This window comes from Rattus rattus, chromosome 9 (assembly GCF_011064425.1).
Source record: "Rattus rattus isolate New Zealand chromosome 9, Rrattus_CSIRO_v1, whole genome shotgun sequence".
In the NCBI taxonomy this organism is placed as follows: Eukaryota; Metazoa; Chordata; class Mammalia; order Rodentia; family Muridae; genus Rattus; species Rattus rattus.
The window spans coordinates 16721535-16749412 of record NC_046162.1 but is presented as its reverse complement, the minus strand read 5'-3'; the positions used below and the strand labels follow the sequence as shown (position 1 = coordinate 16749412).

The following is a 27878-nucleotide window of genomic DNA, read 5'->3' as shown; positions in this document are numbered from 1 at the left end:
GTGTGTGTGTGTGTGTGTGTGTGTGTGTGTGCGTGTGCGTGCGCGTGCGCGTGCGCGTGCGTGTGCGTATGAATGAAAGTCACAGAGAGATACAAATAGACAGACAGACACACAGAGTCTGTCTTTGCATGTGTGCAGTTACATATGTAGAGGTCAACCTCAGGCCTTTTCCCATAGGTGATGTTTACTTCCTTTTTGAGGCAGGGTCTCTCACTGGCCTGGAACGTACTAGGCTGATTGGCCAGTAAGCTCCAGGGACCCACCTGTCTCCACCTCCCATCTTTCCCTTGCGTGGCTGACGAGCATGCGCCATCTTGCCCGGCTTCTTGTATGTGGGTCTTAGGAACTAAAGTCAATCCTTGTGCTTCTAAGATGAGTGCTCTACTCACCGGGAGGCACCCAGCTCAGGGCTTGCCCCTTTGTCTACTTATTTCACTAGCGTGGGCGGGGACTTGACGGTAGTCCGAGGGAGAGGGTGGTGCTGCCCCGGCCTGGCAGGGATTGAGAGGCTCAGAGCAGGAAAGGGAAAGACAGAGCTGGAAAGGCCCTGGTACAATGCCTGGCTCTGTTTCTGCACCTCCCACAGGAACAGATGCTGAGCAAGGGGTTCCCGGAGGAGAGCTGGGGCTGGGTCCACTGGCTTCGAGTCCAAATTTATCATCTCGTTCTGTGTGACCTGGGCGAATCATGGAGTCTGTGAGCTCCAGCTTCCTATTTAGTCAAAAGAGGGCACCATCCCAAGGTGGTGAAGACGAGAGCTCGCAGCTGAGGAGCACAGTCCAAACTTGCCATGGTGACAAAGTTGCTTGATTCTCCATCAGTGACATCCTTGACAATCTCTGGCGATGCAGGAATGTAACCACTGCATTCTAGACGTGCACACGGAGGCCCTGAGTGGGCTTCTCCAAAGCCCCCTAGTTAGGAAGCAGCAGAAACCGGGTCTGCCTGACCAGATCGTGCACCAGCTACTCTCTGCCCACTTCCCAAGTGCTACATCTGTTACTGTCGAGAGAGTTCCTTCCCTGGGGTGGTAGAAATAAAATCTACCACCAAAGTACCGTTCCACCAAATTTCCACGTCGGGAACCAATGAGTTCATAGGGTTTGCTTACAGAGCACGGGTGACGCATCGCTTCTAGGGGTGTGCGTGACCCAAAGACCCTGCACCGGAAGGTGGTTCTGCAGCGAGGATGAAGGCTTCCCTGTAGCCGCATAGATGGAGCAATTCTTTCAGTTAAGCTATGCACACCGTGTTCTAGCACCACCGGAGACCATCAAGGCCACATGCGCTTAGGACAGAATTGCATGCAAGTGGCAGAGGAGGGACTGGATTCTCAGGTAAGAATCCAGTGATTCTCCCGGCCATGTTCCGTGGTAGAATGTCTCCCCACCATGCTCCGTGGGGGAGTGTCAGGAGCTTATTAGCCTGGTGGCGGTTCTTGCTAGCAGGCTCAGCTGAGTGGATGAAGATGGTGTCTGCTTTGCTCGGGGGATGGTGCCCTACAGCAGCTACCCAGAGGGGAGGTGGCCTCTAGGCCAGCTCCACCCTCCCTCCTACATTTGGCACCTGACAGGGAGCCAGCTTGTCCTATCTTCCCGGGCTATCACTGGGGTCTGGATACCACCCGTCTACTCAGGAATGAAGCTGTTTCAGGCCTAGAGAAAGGAAAGGAAGGGTCTTGTTGGACCTGCTGGGAGCAGGCGGCTGCCCAAGGTCCCTGCAGGCTCTTATACCATCTGCTCTGCCACCCTGCTTAGAGGGGGAAAGGTCTGTCCTTGGGGTGGGATGACAGACAGAGTTCTCAGGGGTCTCCCTCAGCAACCCTTCTGGTCACTTGGGGCTGTTAGAGTCCGAGTCTGGGATCCAGCGGCTCTAACAGACTAGTCTCAGCCATTCATCCTCAATGAGTGAGTAAAGAGAAATGTAGTAGTGAAAAGCAGAGAAACGAGATTTAGTCACTGTGGCTCCTCCTGGAAGAACAATTAAAGTGGCCCAGTGAGTGCTACCCCCAGCCCCTCACGTCTGTCTGTGGTGTCTTGAGATGAAGTTTGGATTTAAATAGAAGGTAAGAGGTCTGGGTAGCCAAGCACTCCCGACCAAGGTGTGGCCCCTACACATCACTGACCCATCCCTGTCTGGGCTCCAGTCTCTTCTGCAAAGTGTTCTAACAGCTTGTTAGAGCTTCCTTGCAGACAAGCTGCCCCCTTGGCTGGCACCAGGCTTCAGCCTTTTACTTCTCCTATCATGAGGCTTCTGGGAAAATTCTAATTTTTTGAGGACCATCGTTGAAATAGCCAGAGAGAGGTACAAGTATCTTTCTCTCTCTCTCTTTTTTTTGTTTTTGTTTTTGTTTTTTTGTTTGTTTTTTTGTTTGTTTGTTTGTTTTTGGTTCTTTTTTTCGGAGCTGGGGACCTAACCCAGGGCCTTGTGCTTCCCAGGCAAGCGCTCTACCACTGAGCTAAATCCCCAACCCCTTTCTCTCTCTTTTTTTTTTTTTTTTTTTTTTGGAGCTGGGGGTCAACCCAGGGCCTTATGCCTTAGGCAAGCGCCTACCACTGAGCTAAATCCCAATCCCAGTATCTCTTTTTGAAAACGTTTGTTTTGTTCCTGAGATTATAATATATTATATTCCCCCTTCCCTTTCTTCCCTCCAAATCCTCTCATATACCCTCCCTTTTTTCCATTTCGTCTTCCTGACTTCTTTTTTCATTAATTGTTTATACATACATACACACACATGCATATCATTCCTGAACATATAAATGCCCTCTGCTCAGTCTGTAGACTTTTACTTGTATGTTTGTTTTGAGGGCTGATCACTTGGTCAATACCAATCAGTGTGTTCATCCCTGGGGAGAACTGTTTCTCCTGCTCTCAGCGTTCCTTAGTTGCCCGTCATTCTTTGTGTAGGGCTGAGGCCTCATGGCCTTTCCCCCCGTCACGCGTCTCTTTAGAATGTCTTCCTTCCTGCCAGGGTGAATATATACAGCAATCTCAGAAACCAGGAGTCCTCCCATCATGGGACATCATGTTTGCCTGAAGTCCAGCAGGACCACGTCTGCCATCTACACTCCTGTGGAAGAATGGCTTCTTCGGCTTCTAGCACCTTTCTGTGCTTCCTGAGACCCCTTCTCCTTCAGGGCCAGGGCAATGTCTCCTTCCTGGAGCTGAAGGAACAGAGAGGACGTCACTGTCCTCAGATGTTGCCACTATTTTTGGAGTTTGTCTGAGATAGGCAGGTTGTGCCAGGCTAAGAGCTGACTCTGATGGGGAGCATCTAGACTGGATACAGAGTTGTCATCTCTGAACATTTGATCCTTAGCTTGAGGGTCCTCTCAGGCTATCTCTGTACTCAGAAAGAAGCACATCCAGTCCCAGGACCTGAAGTAGCTTTAGGGACAGCAGCCTCAGGGACACTCCTGATGGAGGACTCCTTGTTGTAGCGGCCGACGACATTGATAAACCAAGGTGAGGGGATCCCAACTGCTCTTCAATAGCACCTAACATCACTTCAGCAGGGGGCACAGAGAGACTAAGTGCCCTGCCTGGTCACACAGCTCATACATGGGAGAATTAGCACCCAGGTAGAGAGGGAGTTACATCATGATTCACACAGTCATGCCATGGGTTGGACACACACACACACACACACACACACACACACACACACACACATACACACACTGAAAATATACCATACTAGCCAGGTGGTACCTACCTAGAAGCTAGATCAGAAGTTTAAGGTCATCCTCCATACGCAGTGATTTCAAAGCCAGCCTGGGCCACGTGAGATTCTCCCTGAAAACAAAACAAAACAAAACAAACAAACGAAAACACCAGTGAAAGCCTTGAGAGCAAGGCTGACAGCTTGCTTTGCACATATGAAGCAATGGGTGCCATCTCCCCAAACCATTCATATGTATGAACTATGATAAACATATTCATGTATAAAACGAGTACCATATTTAAACTACATACATGTTCGTATGTAGAACATCCTATGTATCTCCACACACACACACTTATACAATTATAAATGCATATCAAATACACACAATTCCTCTACGCAGACTGTAAATACTTGCTAGCAATGTTTATAATTGATTTTCTTTTTCTTTTTCTTTTTTCTTTTTTTCGGAGCTGGGGACCGAACCCAGGGCCTTGCGCTTCCTAGGCAAGCGCTCTACCACTGAGCTAAATCCCCAACCCCACTGCCTCTCCTTTCTAAAGGCTGGTTCCTAATTACGAGCATGCGCTTAAGGTTTTTCTTTTCTTTTTTTAAATGTAGTTTATGGGTATTTGCGTTTTGCCTGTCTGCGTGTCAGATGTGAGGTTGTCATATCCTGGAGTTACAGACAGTTGTGAGCTGCCATGTGTGTGTGCTGGGAATTGAACCTACTCCCTCTGGAAGAGCAGCCTGTGCTTTTAACCGCTGAGCCGTCTCTCTAGCCCCCTTGTTTTTCTTTTTCCTTTTTTTTTTTTTTTTGGTTCTTTTTTCAGAGCTGGGACCAAACCCAGGGCCTTTGCGCCCTAGGCAAGCGCTCACCACTGAGCTAAATCCCCAACCCCTCTTTTTCCTTTTTTATTCTGAGGCAAAATGTTATTTGTAGCCTGAAACTCACAATGTAAAACGGGCAGGCCTCTGAGGTGCATGGTATGATTCTCAGAGAATTTTATTGGTCCCCAGAGAATCAATAAAAATGCTACGTGGAAAAAGAAAAAGGGAAGAAAGTGGAAAGGGTTGGCAAACGATTTCAGCGGGTGAAGGGGCCGCTGCCAAGCTTGGCGATCTAAGTTTGTCACTGGGACCAATATGGTGGGAAGAGAGATCCAGCATCCAATATGGTGGGGAGAGAGGTCCAGCATCCAATATGGTGGGGAGAGAGGTCCAGCATCCAATATGGTGGGAAGAGAGGTCCAGCATCCAATATGGTGGGGAGAGAGGTCCAGCATCCAATATGGTGGGGAGAGAGGTCCAGGTGGGGAGAGAGGTCCAGCATCCAATATGGTGGGAAGAGAGGTCCAGCATCCAATATGGTGGGGAGAGAGGTCCAGTATCCAATATGGTGGGAAGAGAGGTCCAGCATCCAATATGGTGGGGAGAGAGGTCCAGCACCCTGCAGGTTGACTTCTGACTTCCACATACGTGCTGTGGTGCATGCTCCTCTCCTCAGGCGAATAAATAAACGCACAAGCTAAAAGCAAACAAACAGGCAGGCTTCGAGCTTTTCTTGCTTCTCCTGGATCTGCCTACTGAGCACTGGGATTATAGCTGTGTGTGAGACCATGCCTGGCTCGTTCTGTGTTTCGTCTTTTTTTCTCTCTTCTTTCATTCTTGATTTAAACTTTCCCCATTTATTGTGTGTAGGCGTGTGATGTGTGCTGTGCACAGGTCATCTAACCTGTTGGGACGTGCCTTTAATGGCTGGTCATGCTTTCTTCTTTAAAAAAAAGATTTCAATATATTTGTGTGTGTGTGTGTGTGTGTGTGTGTGTGTGAGAGAGAGAGAGAGAGAGAGAGAGAGAGAGAGAGAGAGAGAGAAAGAGGAGGGGGATTAGAGAGGAGGGGATTTCAGGGATTCTTATATAAGGCCATGTAGTCTATAAATAGAAAGAGTTTCTCTTCCTTTCAATCTAGATGCCTAGCTTGAACCTGAACTGTAGTTTTAAATAGAAGCAAGGAGAACTCACACACTGGAGTCTTATTTCTGACTTGAGGGGCAAAGCATTCGGTCTCTCACCCCTGAGTGTGAGGTTACCCATGGGTTTTTCCTAGGTGGCTGACAGTTTATTGGCAACTTTCTTTAATCAGGAGGGGGTGTTGCATTTTATCAGGGTCTCTGTCTTCCTGTCTGTCTCTGTCTGTGTCTCTGTCTCTCTCCGACCCTCAGGGCAGTTGTGTGAGTTCATTTGACACTCAGAGGTTAGCTCTCATTCACGTTGATGGCAGGCTTTTGTACGTGGTGACAGAAACATAGAGTTTGTTTGGAGAACCCACACTCTCGTATTTTCTGGACAAACACATAGGCATGAAATATGGAACATTCCTTCTTAGTGTGCACGTCTGAGGTCCCATGCCCTTAATCTGAATTTCCAGATTTCTCTGATTGCCCGAAGGTCACACTTCTCGAAGCCACCTCCTGGATGCTCACATCAGTGTTGGTGGTGCATAGCCTTTGACGGAGTAGCCCTTATTTTTCTGGAAACCCTTCTTTGTGGGACCCGTTCTGTTTGACCCAGGTTGGAAAAAAGGGCTCAGGTACTTTTCTGAGAAAAACAATATATTGAGGTTAGGAACTGGGCCTAACTCAGACCCAGGCTGTCATCCCCGCCACTGAGAAGGCTGCAAGGTGGTTTTGTACTGCAGAATGAGTTCAAGAAGGAGAAGTTGGTCAATTTAGGGGGACCCTGTCCCGAAATACAAAGTAAAGCAGGCTGAAGATGTAGCTCAATATTAGAGTGCTTGCCTGGTTGGGTTCAGTCCCCAATACCACCAAAATAAGTAAATGAAAAAAATTTAAAATGTCACAGATGGGGTCTTGTATCACTGTTCTGAAAAGAGGCCAAGATGTGTGTGCTGTCCTCGTGACTGGGTACCTCTGTCTAGGGGCAGTCTCTTTCAGGAACGAACCCCCTCTTCACCGTCTCTTTGTCCGCAGGCCTACGAGAAGCGCTTCCCCACCTGCCCACTTATCCCAGTCTTTCTGGGTAGTGAAGTCCTGAGCGAGTGTCGAAGCGCAGATGGAGCGGTGCACACCGTAGAGCGGAGCTGCAGGCTGCGAGTGGATGCCCCACGGCTGCTGCGGAAGGTGCGCACGGGGCCGGGGTCCCGGTGTGCACCGTGTGAATGGGTCCACTTGGGGTGGAATGGAGACGCCAGAACCTTCTGGTAGGGCTCTAGCAGCTAGGGACTCAGTTCAGGCTCTGGGAACCAGAGCTAGATGCAAATCCGGGGACATGGAGTGGGGTGCGGGTCTATGGGTTTGGACCACGACTGGATGGCGGAGGTGGCTGGGTGGTGGAAATGACTGGGTGGTGGTGTTGCATTGGGACTGGGAAGAGGGCCAGGGCAGAATGTCTGGTTGCAGGACAAAGGACACCCGATGGCTTCAAGTGGGTTTGTGGGTATGTGGGTAGGTGGGTGGAGCATTCTTGGCTTGATTGTGGCAGTACAAAGCGCTGAGGGTCTTCAGGGGGTGGGTTATTTGGATAAGCCTGAGTGTCCACCCAAGGGATTTGGGTTCTGGGCCAGTATGGATGGTGGTGGGAGTGGGTGTTGTCCCACTCAAGCTGAGTGTCTCTTGTTAGGCTGAGGGGCAGAGGAAGCAAGGTGTCTGTTTCTAAATTGGGGAATGACACAGGCCAAGCTAGGGGTGACAGGAGATGGAACTTGAAGTACCAGCTAAGAGGCGACCCAGGCTGAGTGGGAACAGGAGTGGGAACCAGGGGTCTGGGTGACCTGGCGCTATTTCCTCTTGCTTCGGCTCCTCCTTCGCAGATCGCTGGTGTGGAGCACGTGGTCTTCATTCAGAGAAATGTCCTGAACTGGAGAGAGAGAACGCTGCTTATAGATGCTCACAATGAGACGTTTGCCAGCCGAGTGACGGTGAAGGAGAACTGCCGCTACACGGTGAGCCTGCCGGGCCTCCTCATGGTCTTGATGCTGTCCCAGGGCCTGTGTGCCCCTCCCCTTTCCCTGTGTCTTCTTGACTCCTCACTAGTGGGTTTTATTCCCTCTTCTTTTTTAGACCTAGTGTCACTATGTAGCCCAGGTTGGCCTGAAAACTTTCTATCCTCCTACCTCAGCCTCCTGAGTGCTGGGATTATAGGTATGTGTCACCATGCCCTGCTAAGATTTCTTTTCTTTTCTTTTTATGAGTACACTGCAGCTGTTTTCAGACACACCGGAAAAGGGCATCCGATCCCATTACAGATGGTTGTGAGCCACCAATGTGGTTGCTGGGAATTGAACTCAGGACCTCTGGAAGAGGAGTCAGTGCTCTTAACCACTGAGCCATCTCTCCAGCCCAAGATTTCTCTTTGTTGCTCACATATATAAATATATTTATGGACATATAAGGATATGATGATGTAATGTTTTCATATACATATATAACTTTATTTTTTCTTTTTCTTTTTTTCGGAGCTGGGGACCGAACCCAGGGCCTTGCGTTTGCTAGGCAAGCACTCTACCACTGAGCTAAATCCTCAACCTCCCATATATAACTTTTGAAATATACCTAAATACATATTGATATTTTGTATTATAAATGATCTGCATATTATGCGTATAATTTTATCTCTCTCTGTGTATGTGATTTTTTTTTGTGTGGGATTTTGTGCTGGAATTACAGGTGCACACCAGTTTGAGAAAGGGCTCTTTGCTCCCCGCAGTTAGGCTCCGTATTGTTGTCTGGGTGCATAATGCCGTCTATGGCAGTCCAGAAGAACCCGTGCAGAGAGCACAGCATCACCATACTGAGGCCTCTTCTCATTTTGCAGGTCCATCCCGAGAATGAAGACTGGACTTGCTTTGAACAGTCCGCCTCTCTGGATGTCCGCTCTTTCTTTGGCTTTGAGAGCACCTTGGAGAAGATCGCCATGAAGCAGTACACTGCCAATGTCAAGAGGGTGAGGGCAGCAGCGAGGCCCCATTCACTGCTGACAGCTCCTGAGACACGAGGCGACAGCCCCGGCTTTCCTGACTTTCCCGAGCCTCAGTTTTCTTGTTTTAAAAAACGAACTCTGATGACTGCATCAGTGAGGCCACCAATGGGAAGAGCTGGCCTATTGTGGGGACATCTTGACATTGTCCCAGGACTCCAAGATGCTTTGGCAAGTTTAAGTCTGGGCTCCAGAGAGAGTTCAAGGCCAGCCTAAGCAACTCAGTGAGGCAAACGGCTGGAGGCAGAGATCAGTGGTGGAGCACTTGCCTGTCATGCATGAGGCCCTGGCTTAAACTCCCAGGACCAGATCTGGGAGTGTCATTGAGGCCAGGGCTTTGGTTTTAATGATAGAATAACAGCCTAGAATCCCCCAGTGAGGGTTGGAGGGCGTGGCTCAAATAGCCCCCGCCTAGAATGCCTCAGTGGGGCGTTGGAGGTGTGGGTGGGTGGTAGAGCACCTGCCTAGCATATGGGAGACCTTGGGTTCCACTCCCAACACCACAAAGTCACTTGGTTCAATGGCCTTAGGTTCCAGGTCAGAGAGAGAGAGTGGCCTGTTCACCAGATAAACAGTCTGCTTTTGGTGACATACTTTACCTGATGCATTACCAACATAAAACTGAGCTCGCTGCCTTTGCTCTGTGTTTAGTCTTTTTCCTCTCTGTTCCTCCTGGCCATGTTTTGCAATAGCCATATGTCAGGGCCGGGACCTGAGCATGCGTGGTTCTTCAGCGCTGGGACCTGAGCATGCGTGGTTGATTCCTCAGCGGTGGTGTGGTGACCTTGCGGCACTGCTTGTTTGTGACATCTTTTTGGGTCTGTTGCTTCCAGGGGAAGGAGGTGATTGAACACTATCTGAGCGAGCTCATTTCCCAGGGGGCATCCCACATTCCCCGTTGGACACCAGACCCAGTCCGGGAGGCGGATGTCCGTAGCCAGCTTGTGCGCCCGTGCCCTAGTTCCCAGGAGACGGATGGCCCCAGTGATGCCCCAGCCCCTGCTTCTGAGATGGCTACGGCTGATGGTAGGTGGTCGCAGAGAGCCAGTATCCAAGTCTGTGCCCTCGCCTCTGGCTCCAGGAAGCCTGCCACACTGCCAAGCTCCCTAAGAGGGGGGAGAGGTGCTGCACGGTGCCAGTGCTGGGGACAGTCTGGCACCCACTCAGCCTCCTCCCCCTGCTTCTCAGAGCTGATCTATTTCTAGCCCAGGAACTGACCTCTGGTGGTTTTTAAGATATTTTTAATTGCACGAGTAATGCAAGATCATGGTAGAGAAATATCTAAACGAAGATGAGAAGGGGAAGTAACGGCTGGAGACGGCCTCAGTCAATAAAGTGCTTGCCTTGCAGACACGAATGGTGTCTCCCCGAGCCCACACCAGACGCCAGGAGACATGGTGGCACTCACTGTAATCTTAGCACTAGAGAGGCGGGAGAGCCCTAAGCCAGTGAGAGATTCTGCTTCAAACAGAGCCAGGTAGATGGTACGTGAGGACCAAACCTAAAGATGGCCCCCGCATACACACACGCACACACAAGAGAAAAGGATGAAGATTCTGTCCGTCTTCCTAGAGCTGTCGATCGTTTTGTGTCTCATGAAGGGGCAGATGGTACAAGAGAGCACACTCCCACACACACATATGTGCGCACGCACGCTCACACTTGGAGAGTGTGGAGTAGGTGGGAGCGTGCCCTGTATCCCGTCTGTACCCTACCATCTCTCACTAACGTTGCAAGAACACCACGCGTATCCTTGCCCTTCACGGTACAATGTCAACGCTTGGAGCCTTACTTCCTGAGGTTGGCTCATTGTTATCCATGTTTGAGGCTGAGGCGGGCCCTGTGTTTGATAGGCAGCTGGGGATGACCTTGAGTTTCAAACCTCCTGATTTCCCACCTCACATGCTGGAATTGCAGGCATGTGCCAATGCTGGCAATTTTAGTCTCCTTCAAAAGTTCATACAAATCACATAGTATGTAAAGTCGTATAATATGTGAGTGCGTCTCAGAGCTCAATGTAGAAGCCAGAAGATCCATGGCTTGGCATCGGGCCTCTCTATGTTAGCTCAGGCTACCCTTGAGTTTGAGGTCCTCCTGAGTTTTAGGATTACTAAGTACTTCTATGATCTTTACTTTGCACACAATCTTTAAAGCTTTTCTAAATTATATTTTTATTTATTTGTGTGTGTGTGTGTGTGTGTGTGTGTGTGTGTGTGTGTGTGTGACAGCTCATATGTAGAGACCAGAAGACATTTGTGGGAGTCATTTCTTTCTTTCCACTGTGTGTGTTTTGGGGACTCAGGCCATCAGGTTTGGTAGTAAATACCTTTACCTAAGGCCATCATATGAACCCCCGAGGGGTTTGTTTGTTTTAAAATGGGTCTCAAGTGGCCCAGGTTACCATGCTATGGAGCTGAGGATGATGGTGAACTCCTGGCCCTTCTGCCTTCTCCTCCCCAGTGTGGGATTAATAGGTGTGTATCACCATGCCTGTCTTAGGTATATATGTACGTGTGTGTGTGTGTGTGTGTGTGTGTGTGTGTGTGTGTATGTACATATGTATGTGTTACTAAATAACGTGATATGTTTTATCACTCAAGGAATGAAAAGGTGGTTTCACTATTATACACAGGATTGTTTTATTGGTTTTTTGGTGTTTGTTTGTTTTTTGAGACAGAGTCTTACCATGTGATTTTGGCTGACCTAAAACCTGCTTTGTAGACCAGGTTGACCTCCACCTCACGGAGATCATCCTGCATCTGCCTTGCTTGGCCTTATTTATTCATTTTTGAGATAAATTTATTTTACTATATTTTCTTACGTAGCCCAGACCAATCTTTAACTCCTAATACTCCTGTCTCCACCTCCCAGGTGCTGAATTTATAGGTGTGTACCACCAGGCCCAGGGACAGTTCAGTCTATTGATATAGAATGTGCTCACAATATGAGGTTAAAACAAAAATACAGCTGCAGAGTTGGCAGCCTTCAGACCCTCATCCCACAGTGAGGATCATCCCACATCTGAGGCCCAGAGGGAGACCTCCATCTGAGGGAACGCTGTTGCTAAACCCTGACCAGGAACCGCGTTCCAGAGCTCTGACAGCTGGCAGCTACAGAAGGCTGCAGAGTGTAGACCATGTGGTAAAGACCTATGTCACCAGATGTGGTGTCTGGTTCTATGTCACCTTGACACAAGCTAGAGTCATCTGAAAGGAGGAACCTCAACTGAGAAAATGTCTCCTCTACAGGGTCTGGATGCCGGTCATTGTCTCAGCGAGTGGTTGATACGGAGGGCCCAGCCCACTATGGGTGGTGCCATCCTGGTGGTCCTGGGTTCTATAAGAAAGCAGGCTGAGCAAGCCATGGGGTGTAAGCCAGTATAGCAGCACTCCCCCATGGCCTCTGCCCCTGCCTCCAAGTTCCTGCCTTGGCTGAGTTCCTGTCCTGACTTCATTCAGTGAGAAACAGTGATGCGGAAATGTAAACCAATAAACCCTTGCCTCCCAGGTTGCCTTGGTGACGGTGTTTCATCACAGCAATAGTAACCCTGGCTAAGGTAGCAGATTTGGTAGCACATGCCTGTGGTCTAGCTCTCAGGAGGTGTAGGCAGGAAGTTCAGGAGCATCAAGGATAGCCTCTGCTTTATGGTGTATTTGAGTCTAGCCTGGGGTACATGAGATCCTGTCCCCAAACAAAATAAAACACACGAACAAACGGCAAAGGACAAAACAAAGGAAAACAGTGGGAGATGGAGGATGGCCCCTTGCTTCCTCTACCCTGAAATCCCTATTTTTCTTTCTCAGGGGACAAGCTGGATGCAGACTACATTGAGAGGTGCCTGGGCCATCTCAGTCCCATGCAGGAGAGTTGCCTGGTCCAGCTTCGGCGCTGGTTACAGGAGACCCACAAAGGCAAGGTGGGTGTGGGCCTCCCACTTAAATGACAGGAGTCAGCCTAGGGCATGGGGAGGGAAGAAAACAAGTTTGTGCCATCAGTAATGCTCAGGGTTTGCTTCCTTTGTTTTTACATCTGTCCTGTCTGTCTTTTACACACAGGGAGGCCACCACCCTTCCGCTAGTGATGTTTGGGGTCGGGAAGTTCTTTGTGGTAGTGTTTATTCTGTATATTGTAAGATGCAAGTAGCACCCCTAGTCTCCAATCGGGAGATGCAATACCTTACCCCATCCAGATATGACAACTCAAAATGGCCCTTAGCATGTACATATGTCCCTGGGGACACATGTGTGCACGTGTGCGTGTGCACGCACTCACGTGCAGTTGACAATCAATGTTATATGGTACCATGCTCTGTTCTTTTCTAAGAGACGTACATATGACTTAAGGGTGATGGTTGATAGCCCTGGCCACTTGGATGTGCACCACATACCTCAGCCCCAAGCAGACTCTCGTCCGTTCTACCGAATCAGAACTTCTTGCTTAGGCACGGATTGCATACATTTGCCTCCCTGGCCCTGGGGCCAGACAAGCGAGTTGCTCAGCGTTGGCCCACAGCAAAACCCATCACTTCTATTTCTGCAAATGTAAAATGTAAAAAATAGTGTGGGCCACAAACACTGAGCCCCAGCAAATGGTTAAGGTGGAATCCGTTGCAAAGAAAGAACCCCAGGAAAGGCAGCTTGCAATAGAACTGGCTTTGCACCAATGGTATATTAGGAAAGGAGGAGGAGAAAGCAAAGGGGGGAGGGGGAGGGGAGAGGAGGGAGGGGGAGGAGGTGCTACCCCAAGGAAAGATACTATTTTTAGGACAAACAGGGAGGGATGCTAGGCAGCCACACTGCACAGCTGTTCACCACAGCCCTCCCCTTGGTCTCTCTGCTTTGGGCTACTTTCCCCAGCTGTTTTGAAGACTAGGAAAGATGAGGTAAGAGGCTCTCTGCTTTGGACTACCTTCCCCGACTGTTTTTCACTTGAGGTAAGAGGCCCATTTCTGTCACTTTATCTCAGCGGTTGGAAACGCCACTCTGTTCTTCTCTGTTTCCTGTTTCTCAGATCCCCAAAGATGAGCACATCCTGCGTTTCCTGAGGGCTCGAGACTTCCATCTGGACAAGGCCCGGGATATGTTGTGCCAGTCCTTAAGCTGGCGGAAGCAGCACCAGGTGGATCTCCTTCTGCAGACCTGGCGGCCCCCCGCCCCGCTGCAGGAGTTCTATGCTGGAGGTTGGCACTACCAGGATATAGGTGCGTCCCACACCTGAGCCACGCACGTGTGAGTGCCAAGGGCGCTCTCTAAATGAAGCAGCCCAGACTGACACCTCAGATTCCCTTCTGGCTCTCTGGGGCATTGGAGTTACCTGTGATGTGTTACCCAGGTGGAATAGGCATAGATTTTTGGTTTGGTTTGGTTTGGGAGGACGTTTCTGCTCCTGGAATCACCACACATAGTCTCACTGATAAGGTATTGATTTACTTAGGCAGCCTTAGCGAATCAGGTACTAAAACAACAGATGCCAGCCTGGAGGCTGGAAACGTGAGACTCAGGAGGCAGCAGGACTTGGGATAGGTGTTGCTTCACTTGCACAAAGCCTCCAGTCTGTTCCTCAGCCCTTAACACATCTGGTTTCTGTGGTATGCATCTGCCTTAGTTAGGGTTTTTATTGCTGTGAAAAGACACCATGACCAAGGCAACTCTTAGGAAGGAAAATATTTAATTGTGGCTAGCTTACACTTTCAGAGGTTCAGTCCATCATCATCATGGCGGGAAGCGTGGCAGAGTGCAGGCTGACACGGTGCTGGAGGAGGAGCTGAGAGCTCTATATCTTACTGTATAGTCAGCAGAAGGAGACAGTGTGCCGCGCGGGGTGTAGCTTGAGCATAGGAGACTTCAAAGCCCTCCTCCACAGCGACAGATTTCCTGTAACAAGGCCACACCTACTCTGACAAGGCCACACCTCCTAACAGTGCCACACCCACTCTGACAAGGCCACACCCACTCTGACAAGGCCACACCTCCTATTAGTGCCACTCTATGGCCAAGCGTTCAAAAACATGAATCTACGGGGGCCGAACCTATTCGAGCCACCACAGCATCTGAAATCCTAACACTCGGGAGGTGCAGGCAGGAGGATCAGAAGTTCAAGGTTAATCTCAGCTATAAAATGAATTCAAAGCTAGCCCGGGTTAGAGATTCTGTCATCATAAAACAAACAAACAGACCAAGTCAGGAAGCCCTAGGAGAGCCCTACACCTCCTCTTCCAGCTTTTGATGGCCCCTGAGTTTGTGGCTGTTATCATTCTCAGTTTCTGCCCCTATTTGGCATTTGTGGCTTTCCCTGTGGGTATCTTCACAACCTCTTAGGAGCTCTGGGTTGTTTAGAACCCACCCCACCTCCGTCCTGATGTCATTGGGAGATCCTTAGTTGACAACGGCAGCTCCAGTAACAAGGTTCTGGGGGTCATAAGGTTTTCGGAGACAGCATTCTTTCCACCGTAGGTTTCCTTAAAGAGTATAGAGCCATGAGGCCAAATCACAGCTGCACTCATTAAGGTCTCTTATGAAAACCAGTGCCCTCTGAAGGGACAGTGTGCTCTCTTAACCACTTGAGCCAACTCTCTAGCTCCCGATTTTCCAGTTCTCGTTGGTTATTTTGCTGTTTAAAAATGGCTGCTCAGTGTGGTGCCTAGTCACTCAGGCCTGACATCCCATCCCCCTGGGAGGTTGAGGCAGGAGGATTGAAAGTTTAATGCTGGCTATGGAGTGAATTCAAGGCTGGCCTGTGAACTTACGAGACAAAATGAAAAGAGACTTGGAGATGTGGCTCGGCGGTAGGTCACCTGCCTATGTGAGGCCCTGGGTACTAAGCCTTAGCACTGCAAGTGGGGTAGACAGCAAAAGAAAATAGTTGGCTTTGCAGGGCTGAAGCACAGGCTCCTTTGTGCAGGGCCTTCTGTAGAAGACATGTGTGCCCAGTACGTTTCTTCGTCTGAGTTACAGTTCTTCTGGCTTTGAGGTCAAGGTTGGTGAGTCAGCAAGCAAGGCCATCTTGTGATAAGGACCCAAAAAATGTGCCCGGACATGGCAACAGGACCAACTCCATGTCCATAGACACCATGGCTGAGTGTTCACTAGCTCAGGGTTCCAGTTCCCAGAGCACAGCTCTCGAGAATAAACAGAGCCAACTGTGTTAGCAGTCCTTAAAGATAGCTGGCCGTGTTGACAGTCCTTCATGCTCCTCCAATGTGCTGGCTGGAGGAAGGCCAGGGGCAGAATGTGCACTCTCTGAATTTCCTCGTGACATGGCTCATATCATCTTTAAAAACTTATTTTTTAAAAATGGTTTGAGTGCATGCGTGAGTGTGGAGATAAAAAGACAACCTTCTTGTTTGAGGCATGTGTCTCACTGAACCTGGAACTCATGGATTAGAGGAGACAAGGCTGAATGGCCAGAAGTTCCAGGGACCCTACTGTCTGTGGGTCCCCAGCATTGGGATTACAACTACACACCACCAAGCTGGCCTTGAACTTACAGAGAGCCGCCAGTCTCTGCCTCCTGCTGGGGCTAAAGGTGTGTACCTCTGCTCACGTGCACCTCTAGTCCTGGCTCTGACTGGCTTCAAAAAACATGGCATGGCTCGGTGGTTAAGAGCACTGACTGCTCTTCCAGAAGTCCGGGGTTCAATTCCCAGCAACCACATGGTGGGTCACAACCATCTGTAATGGGATCCGATGCCCTCTTCTGGTGTGTCTGAAGACAGCTACAGTGCACTCGAATGAATAAAATAAATAAGTAAATCTTAAATTTAAAAAAGGATTTGGGGGGGTTGAGATTTAGCTCAGTGGTAGAGTGCTTGCCTAGCAAGCTTTTTAAGGCCCTGTTCGTCCCAGCTCAAAAAAAAAAAAAAAAAAAAAAAAAAAGAAAAAAAAAAAAACAAACAAACAAACAAAAAAAAAAAACGAAAAGGGGATCTGGGGATAAGACTCATTTCTTCACACTTGCATAGCAAGGCTTTACTGACAGCAATCTCCCTAACCACTAGAAGAAAAAAGAAAAGAAAAGAAAAAAAAAAAAAAGTGAACCACTGATTTCAGTTTTAGGTAGAAAAGGTAGCAAGATGGTGCAGGTGTCCCCGCTCCCTACTCAGGCTCTCCCCTCTGTTTTTTTTTTTTTTTTTTTTTTTTTTTTGAGCTGGGGACCAACTCAGGGCCTTGCGCTTGCTAGGCAAGCGCCTACCACTGAGCTAAATCCCAACCCTCCCCTCTGTTTTGAATGTGTTTCTGTGTTCAGTTTTCCTAAGGGGTGGTGGCTAAGTGCTCTCAGAAGCAGGCACAGTTAGGTTCATTGTCCCTCGGTGAACCCCCAGTATGACCTCTGCTCCTAGGTGGAGAGTTATGTTCGTAGGCACCAGCTTTGACTGGTTCCAGTTGTCAATAATCCCCAAAGATGTCTCTTTCTCTTCCTGGGCTTTGCCCACGAAAAAGATGGCTGCCCCCTCTACATCCTGCGCCTGGGACAGATGGACACCAAAGGCCTGATGAAGGCAGTGGGAGAGGAAGCTTTGCTGCAGCATGTGAGTCAGGGGCGGAGTCTGGGCCAGCGACGTTGGCCTGTGGGCGGAGCAGCATAGTCAGCTGTAGTCCATAACGTGCCTGCCTTCTAGGTTCTTTCTGTCAACGAGGAAGGACAGAAGAGATGCGAAGGAAACACGAGACAATTTGGCCGTCCCATCAGGCAAGAACACGAGTTGGGGGCAAAACACCCAAAGAATGCTAATTAACGTTTACTGCTTACTGCGCATGTGCGTGGCCAGGTGGCTGAGTGGGCGCTGTGGGACCGCGTTCCCCTTAGTTCTTACAATGATCCTGTGGGGGTAGGGCCCCTTTCCTGGTTTTTTTCTTGTGGAGTCACTGCGAGTCTGGCTGAGCTAATCTGAGATGTTCCCTACTAATTCCACCCCAATTTACATAGGCTCCGCCCCTTTGCTTCCTCAGGCTAGCCTTCCTCCACAGCTCTGATGTGCCCTGTGTTCTCTAGTGACCCACACTCTCCCTCTTCTTCCTTCACATTTCTATTCCTGTGAAAGTGTCCCTTGTCCCATGCTTCCAGCCCTGTTTTCCTGTACCCTCTGCTCTGTCCCATGTGTCTGGGAGGATGCTAGAGGCCAAGGGACGTGGCAGAATCAGGTAGAGCCCCAGTCTTGTGTCTGTCACAGCTCCTGGACCTGCTTGCTGGACCTAGAGGGCCTCAACATGAGGCATTTATGGCGACCTGGGGTGAAAGCCCTGCTGAGGATGATCGAGGTGGTGGAGGACAATTACCCCGAGACTCTGGGCAGGTTGCTCATCGTGCGTGCGCCTCGTGTCTTCCCGGTGCTGTGGACGCTGGTGAGAGCCAGATCGGGGCCACTGAAGGGGTGAACTTTTTAACCTGAAAGATCCTGAACGCACAGATCGGTGGGGATGATGCGGATCCAAGGTTATCGGGGTCTCCTTCCTGAGAGATGAAAATGTAACTGGGTTATGATAGAGGCTTTAGGACATGTTCGAATGGTCCAAAGCCTGTGAATTCTGCACTTTTAAATTTCATGGGTTTGTGCATAGGTGTGTGTTCACTTGGGCGCATGTGCGTGTCAGGCACATGTGCACATATGTGCACTTGAGTGGCAGTCAGAGGTCAGAGGTCAACCTTGAGTGTGCTTCCTCGGGAGCGTCCCACTTTTTTATTTTTATATTTTATATTTATATATATTTATATGTATATTATATTTATATATTTCCCACTTTATTTTTATATTTTTATATTTTCATTAAACCCGGAGTTCACTCATCAGGCTAGGTTACCTGGCCAGAGAGTCCCAGAGGCTCACCTGTTTCTCTTGCTCTCTAGCCCTGGGGTTACAAAATGGGTGCCACTAAGTCCAGCTCTTTTTTTTTTTTTTTTTGTTCTGGGCATCTAAATTCAGTTCTTCTCAATTACTTGCCAAGCACTTTACTGACTGAGCCATGTCACCAGGCTGAATTAGGCACTTTAAAATGATCAATTTGGGGCTGGAGAGATGGCTCAGTGGTTAAGAACACTGACTGCTCTTCCAGAGGTCCTGAGTTCAATTCCCAGCAACCACATGGTGGCTCACAACCCTCTGTAATGGGATCCGATGCCCTCTTCTGGGGTGTCTGAAGACAGTAACAGTGACATATATAAAAAATAAGTAAATCTTTTTTTTTTTAAAGTCGAAGTCAACCATATGTAGTGGCATACACCTTTAACCCCAGCATTCAGGAGACAGGGGCAGGAGGATTTTTGTGAGTTCTAGGTCAGTCAGATCTATATATTGAGTTCCAGGCCAGCTAAGTCTACATACTGACCTTGCATACATACCTTGCATTAAACTAAAAATCAAGTCAGGGCTGGTGGCAGGGCTCAGCAGCTAAGAGGGTCTGTGGCCAAGCCTGATGACCTCAGTTCAATCCCTAGGACACATTCAATGGATTCATAGAGCAGAGAACCATGGGAAAAAAAAGAGAAAAAGAACTCCCAAAAGTTGTCCTCTGATTTCCACAAATGCCCACCCCAAAATAAATACAAGTAAAATAATTTTCTTAAAGATCAATTCTGGCAACGTGCCTTTAATCCCAGCATCCAGGAAGCAGAGGCTGACAGATCTCTGAGTTTGCGGCTAGCCTGGTCTACAGAGTGAGTTCTAGGACAGTTAAAACTACACAAAGGAAACTCTGTCTGGAAAAACAAAAACAAAACAAACAAACAAACAAAAGAGCTAGGTCTGCTGGTGCACACCTGTAGTCACAGCACTTGGGAGGCTGAGGGGGAAGATCCTGAGTTTCATGATGATCCACAGAGTGAAACCCTTCCCAAAAACAAAACAGAAAAGCCCAAACCAAAGGTCAATAAATATATTCAACCAATCAGAAATAAAATAAAACAAAACCAACCATTAAAGTGGCCGGATCTCTGCTCTATAAATCCCATTGAATAAACTTGAAATGTCTTGCCCGTGCTCCCGCCCCCAGGTCAGCCCCTTCATCAACGAGAACACCAGGCGGAAGTTCCTCATCTACAGTGGCAGCAATTATCAGGGCCCTGGCGGCCTAGTGGACTATCTGGACAAGGACGTGATCCCCGACTTCCTGGGAGGAGAGAGCGTGGTGAGGCTGGCGGCCGGTCCTGGGTTCCAGAAGGGAGTGGGGCAGAACAGAAGCCTGGCAACCCAGACTCCGGGGGTCAGGAAGCTGATGAACAGTGCCTTAGGTGTTCCCATCCTACTCTCACGGCGGGGAGACGCTGGCTTTAAGTGGGGACAGGGTTGGCTGTAGAAGCTTCTCCAGAAGGGATGACATCCCTTGAGGTGAGCCTTTCAAAGGCAGTGAGGGCTGGAGGTGGTGCAGATTTAAGAGTATTGTTGGGGCTGAAGCGATGTTTCTGCAGCTAAGGGCTCTGGCTGCTTTGCTTTTCCCGAGCAGCTGGGTTTGATTCCCAGCCCCTACATGGTGGTTCATAACTAGCTAACTCCAGTCCCGGGGAGTCCAGTGCCCTCTCCTGGCTTCCATAGGTACTGCATGCACGTGGTACATAAACATGCATGCAGGCAAAACACTCATCCACGTAAAAAAATGTTAAAAAGTTTCAAAATGCTGTGTACACGCCTAGTAAGCTTGTGTCATTTGTTGGTAAAGTGGTTTTCTTAGAAACTGCCCAGCTCGACTGTGTTCTTTCTTGTGATACGGATGTCTGGTTTCTTTTTGGTCCAGTTTACTAAAGGACAATGGGCAAGGATTTTGCTCTGTTATTCCCTCTGCCCTTTTGTTTTCAAAGTGAACCAAGAAAAACTGTTGTATGTGGATGCTTGGAGTCTGAGGCTTGGCCACCCAGGGCCTCTTTGGCTTGGAGATATGTATAGAACCAGACAGGCCCTTGTCAGTTCTCACTGAGGAACCACATCTAGACAGACAGTATGAAAAGCGTTCAGGGTACAAAGGTCTACACACACACACACACACACACACACACACAAATATGAACACACATGAGCTCACGTACGCACAAACATGCACACATGAGCAAGCACATGCACACACGTACACACACGAGCACACACACGTATGCACACATGAACACACGTATATATGCACACACACGTGCATGCACACACAGAAATACAAACGCACATGCAAGCTCACACACACATATACATGTGCACACACATGCATATAGGCATGCACACGTGCAAGGCACACCACAGTGTGCATATGGTCAGAGAAAAGCCTGTAGGAGTCACTCTCTTCAACATGTGGGCTCCAAGGATGAAAGTCAGGTCTTTAGACTTGGTGGCAAGTGCCCTTACCCACTGAACCTTGTCACCAGACTCTGTTTTGCTTTTGAGAAGGTCTCACTGTTTAGCCCAGGCTGGCCTAGAACTCAGGATCCTCTGTCCTCAACCTCCTGAATGCTGGGATTATAGGCTGTACCATCACACTTGACTCATAGTTTTGTGTCCTGATCAGCCATGTTCACCTGTGTGATCTTGGAAAAGTAGTGCCAGTGTTCAGCTCAATTGGGGTCACTATCCTAAGCTGTTTCAGGGCTCACAGGACACCTAATGAGAGGCCAGAGGGGCCTTGGCAACCCTGACCTGACAACCTTTTTTGCCTTTGAAACCTCCCCTCAGTGTAACGTTCCAGAAGGAGGGATGGTCCCCAAGTCCCTCTATCTGACAGAGGAGGAGCAGGAGCAGGCTGATCAGCTACGGCAGTGGAGTGAGACCTACCATTCAGCCAGCGTGCTTCGTGGAAGCCCCCATGAGGTACCTGCCACCTGGTGCCACCTGACCTGAGAGGGCACGGGCGGGGTGGTATCATGTTCCTTCAGACTGGGCATGGGGTGATTCCAGTCACTCAGTTTCAATTCTAGCCAAGAAGCTCTGGGACGTGGATGTTTGCAGAATCCCTGGGTGACCTCACACTCCAGGCACTGCAGTTCATCCTAGGTGACCAGGCCTTTCAGTAAGAGGCAGGGTTCTGGGCAGAGGGGACAGTGGGAGAGTCTTAGCAGCTCATCCTGACCACGGGGAGACTGCTAGATGATCAGTGCTGAGCACAGCACCCTGACCTTGGGGCTCTCCCACCTCTTCTCCCATGATGCAGGTTGCCATGGAGATACCAGAAGGGGAGTCAGTCATCACCTGGGACTTTGATATCCTCAGAGGGGATGTGGTGTTCAGTCTGTATCATGCAAAACAGGCACCCAAGCTCAGTCCCCAGGAGCCTGGGGTTAGAGCCAGTGGACAGCTGATCGACAAGAGCTGGATCCTGGGGGTGGATTATAGCCGAGTAGAGGCACCCCTCATCTGCCGGGAAGGGCAGAGCATTCAGGTATGCGGCCGCAGGCTTTTCTTACTAACAGCATGGGGTATCAAGTCCCATCCTCAGGCTTCTGAGGAGACAGATGAAGACAAAGTGGGTGTGCTCCCAGCCTCTGGAACCCTTTGCGTGATCAGAGTCCCCCCACTGCAGAAGGCTACACGGAGGGAGCATAGGGTACTAAGCTAAGAGGCAGCTAGAGGCCTGGGGAAGCTCTTGGAGCCTCAGTTTCTCCATGGAGAAAAGGAATCATTAAAGGGCATAATCTAAATGTTCAAACAGACTTGGGTTTGATCCTCAGAACCTGAGGGGAAAAAGCCATGTGTGTGGGGGACACACGCATGCACACACACACGCACACACGCACACGTATGTGGGGGCCCCAAATGACTACCACTGGTGCTGTTTAAATCAAAGTTCCTCTTCTCTAAATTCAGGAGGGCTACAGGTCCAAAGCCGAGGAGCCTGCAGGGGTTCCCTAAGGATCCAGGGAGTTCCCTTCTTGCCCTTTTGTTGGGTCTTTGCCTCTGGACACATAATTGCAGTCCCCACCCTGACCTTATATGGCGCTGTCCTCCATGTCTGTTTTGTGCCTCAAAGTCCCCTCCCCCGCTCCCATAAGGATAGCAGTAGTTGTGTTCACCCCGAATCTTTAGCTGAAAAGTGGGAGAAATATCCAAATAAGATTATCTTCTGAGGTTCTGGATGGATATGGATTTGGGGGACACTGTTGAGCCCATGTCATCGGCCCGTGGTGGGTGGAGGCTCCCGCCACCCTTCCCCATATGAGTTCATTACAGAAGAGGGTTTTGAGGGTGGCTGGGCTGGGAGAGGTGGGAGCTGATGTTCTAGGTGAAGGGGATGGGGAGAACTAGGCTGGGGAAGCAGGGCATGTCACGGGGCTGGGGGGGAGTTCTGGAGCAGGAAGGCAAGTAGTAAGGTCCGGAGGTCAGCAGCCAGATCCAGCACCCCAAGACCTTGGCCTCAGAACCACCCCCAGTCTGAAGTTCTGACTGTAGGGCTGCAAATCCACATCTCCTGTCTCTTAGGACTCTGACATGCGGGTTTCCACAGGAGGCTAAAACCATGGGGCTAGGAGCAGATTTGGACGTGTAACTGGGCTTGGAGCCACCTTTCTCACCCCTCCAACTCCCCATGCGGCCAGTGTTACAGGTGCAATATTACACCCCTGCACGCATACATACACACTCTCAGGCACACAAACGTACATATGCACATGCACACACACATTTACACATAAACATATACACACATAAATGCACACCTGCACATGTATGTACACACATACACACACTCACTGAAACACACATATCCACTCACACAGACACACACACACATATCTACACATACATACACAAATTTATACACATACATATATATACATTTACATATAAACACTCACATGCACATATATGCACACACACACACAGCAAAGCACAAACACCCATACACACACACACACACACACACACACACACACACACACACACACACACACACACATATATATATATTTCCTGGGCTATCCAAAGGGCCCACAGAAAGGAACTTGTCTCCCGACAAGAAAATCCATGAAGGTTCAACCTCCCATCCCAGTTCCAGGAGAACCCAACTCCCCATCTGGTCCTTAGGAGTTCCCAGCCCCTCAAACCATCTTTAGGAAGACCCAGCCCCCAAGGTCATCCCCAGTAGGATCCGCTGTCTTCTGTTCTGTCCCCAGGGTGACTCAATGCCCTATCTTGTTCCCAGGGGACCCCATCTCTCCATTCCTTCCCCAGGAGGAGATGGTCTTACTGTGGTTCTGTTTCAGGGTTCCCATGTTACTCAGTGGCCTGGCGTCTACCTGCTCCAGTGGCAGATTCACAGTCCCCCCGAGAGTGTGGCCTGCAGTCTCCCGGGTGTGGATGACGTCCTGACAGCTCTGCACAGCCCTGGCCCCAAGTGCAAGCTGCTGTACTACTGTGAAGTGCTGGCATCCGAAGACTTCAGGTGGGGAGGCCTCCGCCAGCACTGGAGGTGTGGCTATGTCTGTGACTGCTGATGTTTCTGCAGTGGCATGGGGTCAGCTTCTCCTGGGGTGGACATCAACAGCCCTCTGTAGGAACTCAGAGGGGTCCCTTCGCTCAAGCTGGCCCAGTGGTGACACCTGCCTTTAATCCCAGCACTCAGGAGGCAGAGGCAGGAGGATCTCTCAGTCTGAAGCCACCCTGGCCTACAGAGAGCGTTCCAGGACAGCCAGGGCTGCACAGAGAACCTCATATCGAAACAAACAGACAATCAAAACCAGAGAGAGAGAGAGAGAGAGAGACAGAGAGACAGAGAGAGACAGAAAGAGAGAGGAAGACAGAGAGGGAGACAGAGAGAGAGACAGTGAGAGAGACAGAGAGGCAGAGACATACACAGAGAGAGAGAGAGAGAGAGAGAGAGAGAGAGAGAGAGAGAGAGAGAGAGAGAGAGAGAGAGAGAGAGATAGAGAGAGAGAGAGAGAGAGAGAGAGAGAGAGAGAGAGACACAGACAGAGAGAGAGAGAGAGAGAGAGAGACAGAGACACAGAGAGAGAGAGAGAGAGAGAGAGAGAGAGAGAGAGAGAGAGAGAGAGAGAGAGAGAGAGGCTCAAATGCTGAACCTTCACTGTTTGTAGCTGCAGGGCCTCCCTCCCTCCAAGGGTCTCTGTGCCCTGGGCCGGGGGGAGGGGCCTTGTCACGTGGACCGTCCTTCAGTCCTGGAATTCCTCAGAGTTTGCAACTACTCTAACGTAGTCTAGAGCAGTGCCTTACAGAGAACGGTCCATAGGTTGCTACTTTAAGAGGTCTTCCTCAGCTTCCCAGCTACCTTGTCTCTAAGGAGACACATCAGTTTGCCCCTCTGAGATTTACGAAGCCCAACTGTTAAGTGGGAACCAATGAGGATATGGTTCATGGGGCACACAGTAGGCCCTCAGAAACGAAGCAGGCAGCCCCGAGGTGAAGCAGGCAAGGCCTTCGATTTCTTCCCCACTCTTGTAACTTTTCATTAGTTTCGAGTCAGGGACTTGAGAAATATAGGTTGGCTTGGGCTCATGACGTGGCAGAGCAAGATCTTGGTCTCCTTCTCCCTAGCACGGGGATCACAAGTGTGTGCACCACCATCCCTGGCCTTATTTGGCGGCAGGATCAAACCGGGCTTTCATACATGCCAGACACGCACTTTACCAACGGAACTAGACTCAGCCCTTCCATTTTACATGCAAACCATGAAGCAATACAGATGGTAGCTAGCACAGGCCTGTAATCCTTGCACTCCAGAGGCTGAGACAGGAGGATCCCAAACTTGAGGCCAGTCGGGGCTAAATAATAAGAAGCTATCTCAGAAAACTCTAAGAAAGTTCTCTCAGGCCGGCTCTGATCTGACACCTGGAACCGGTTTAATCAGATAGAAGATGCCTCCTGGTAGCCAAGGCTGGCCTGGAGCTCACAATCCCCTCGTTTCCACTTCTTGAGTGCTGGGCTTGAAGACGTGCGCTGCTGACCGCTGGGGGCCTGGCTGGGCCTTGGGGGACTGGGTGTAAGGAGCTGGTAGCTCATTTTTGCTCACTATGGTGTCACTGGCTTTTCCCTCTGGGCTGGTTTGCTCCTGGTGGAGGTTAGCGCCTTGAGGAAGGAGCCCTGGGGCCTCATTTGCAGTATTATTAACAGCTTTTGCCAGGAAGATAACTTAAGTTGTACACATGCTTGTTCCCCAGGGGCTCCATGTCCAGCCTGGAATCCTGTGCCAGCCGCTTCTCTCAGCTCAGCGCCACCACCACCTCCTCCTCCTCTGGCCAGTCCCACAGTGGCTCGATGGTGTCCAGATAGCTGGCTGGGGACCTGCTGGCAGTCTGGGAGCTTCTGGCATCAGGCAGTGTTGGCAACGAAGCCCATCTAGACACGCGGGACCCTGTTGGATGCAGATGGTGCGGTGCCACACCTGGGGTGTGGTGACTCCACGGCAGGGACCCAGCTCGCTACCCGTGTGCAGGGGGAGCTTCGCTTCATGGCCTTTGATGGGACAAAGGCAGACAGACCTTTTACTTCTGACTTTCTTTTAAAAGCCGAGACCTCCTGGATGCTCTACCTCCTGTCCCCTGGAGTTTAGGATGGGACCAGGGCTGGGGTTCCTCTCACCACGTGCTGTGGCTTCCTCCTCAGGGAGGCCTATTCTACCACAGGATCATCACTGTTTGGTGCCAGGAAAGTGCACAAGGGAATGTCTCTTCCCAAAGTCCCAGGCCATTCAGAAGCTCTCCTCAGCCTGCCTGGGTCCATTCTGAACCAATCACAGTTGCAGGGAGAGTGAAAGAGCACGTGACTGCCGGCAGGGTCATGTGTTTAATCTGGACCAATCACTGTGATTTGGGTGCAGTGTAGTGATTGGCCAGCTTGGATTATGGGGCATTTCTGGGGCCAATCACGTGGTCTGGAAAGGGCAAAGTAGGCAGAAGGACTACTGGGGGATGGGTGACTGGGTAGATGGTCACCTTAGAATTTTTTATTTAGCTGTTTGTGACTGAGCACTGTCCAAGGAGCTATGATGGAGAGTTAGGACTCTGCTATGGACTGTAGTTCCGTTTTCTGCTTTGTGGAGCACTTAACCTTGACCACCCCTGACTTGAGGAACATCGAGAAGCCCAGGGCTTCTGCCTAGTTCCAGGCAGTGATGGGCTGATGGGGGTGACTCCAGACATTCTTGTCTCCCTCCAGAGAGGTCTCTTGCTGAGCCACTGCTCCCTTAAGCCTTTTTTTTTTTTTTTTAAACTAAAAACTCTTATCTCTGAGAGGTGGACATTCCTGGTCAGTCCAGGAGAACTTAGTTCTGGGGTGACTGGAATCAGAGACTCAATGTGATATGCTGGGGTGGAGATGGTGTCTCTACCCTGGAGTTGCTCTGACTCAGGGATTTTCTCCAAGGCCGACATGACTTTCCCAAACGCCCCATGGGAGAGTAGTGGGCTTTCTTGGAGACCAAGGACTTATCTCTCTTCATTTCCTGGATCCACAAAAGGTGAGAGGTCACTGTTTGGTGACTTTTGGCCAGTTTCAGCCTTCCTTTGGCGTTTTGCCTAGACAGTGGTTTAAAACCTGAGGCATACATAGCATGTAGAAATCAGGATTTCTGGTTTTCCTTAGCCCGCACTGGTCTCCGCCCCTACCAATCAGCACGAAAATGACCTTCGTTATTTTGATTACTATTTTTATTCTTGTTAATTATTTGCTGCTGCAGTGCTGAGGCTCAAACCCAGGCCTTGTTCATCTAGGCAATCACTACCACTGAGCCACACGCGAGGCCTGTTTCTGTGGTGATTGTTTTTGGTTTTGTTTTGACTGGTTTCATGTATCCTGACCTTGAACTCTAAGTAAGGCTAAGGATGACCTTAAGCTCCTGATCCTTCCGCTTCTGCCTCTAAAATTTCGAGATCGCTCATGTGTGCCAGCATACCTATCATATGCAGTGCTGGTTCCGTTCATGCTGGGCGAGCATTCTATCACCACACCTCATTCGCAGCCCGTCTCCGCTACCTTTAAATGTTCTTCTAACCTGACTCTCAAACCACAGCTAGAAGTACTTTGGGGAGAAGCTGTCTGGTGGCCTCTGCATATTTGTCCTCCAGACACTTTGAAGAACAGAGTGCAACAGGTTCCCTGAGGGTCTTTCTCTATCTCACCACCCCCAGCTAACACCATTTCATCAAGGGGAAGGTCTTGGCTCTTATTTAGGGTGGCAGAAAGGGGTCTTGCTGCAGGTATGGCTGGCCTCAGCTGCACTCAGGTCTCTTGACTCAACATCTCTTCCCACACTTGCCTCATGCCCTCTCCCTGCTGAGAGGCTGTAACAGCATCTCCAGAG

At 49.9% G+C, this 27878-nt stretch overlaps 1 protein-coding gene across 1 annotated transcript in view; it reads left to right on the top strand.

The window, feature by feature from the left end:
- The window catches only part of Sec14l5 (SEC14 like lipid binding 5), a 40208-nt gene extending 13445 nt beyond the window's left edge, over positions 1-26763 (top strand). Inside the window, exons 3-16 of the mRNA XM_032912736.1 lie at positions 6660-6809; positions 7499-7630; positions 8503-8631; positions 9498-9690; positions 12468-12580; positions 13675-13864; positions 17103-17191; positions 17282-17352; positions 17834-18005; positions 19650-19784; positions 21305-21439; positions 21780-22007; positions 23827-24005; positions 25738-26763. Coding sequence (XP_032768627.1) covers positions 6660-6809; positions 7499-7630; positions 8503-8631; positions 9498-9690; positions 12468-12580; positions 13675-13864; positions 17103-17191; positions 17282-17352; positions 17834-18005; positions 19650-19784; positions 21305-21439; positions 21780-22007; positions 23827-24005; positions 25738-25849 — 2028 coding nt within the window. The 3' untranslated portion in view covers positions 25850-26763. The remainder of the gene's footprint in view (positions 1-6659; positions 6810-7498; positions 7631-8502; positions 8632-9497; positions 9691-12467; positions 12581-13674; positions 13865-17102; positions 17192-17281; positions 17353-17833; positions 18006-19649; positions 19785-21304; positions 21440-21779; positions 22008-23826; positions 24006-25737) is intronic.
- Positions 26764-27878: the final 1115 nt, after the last annotated feature.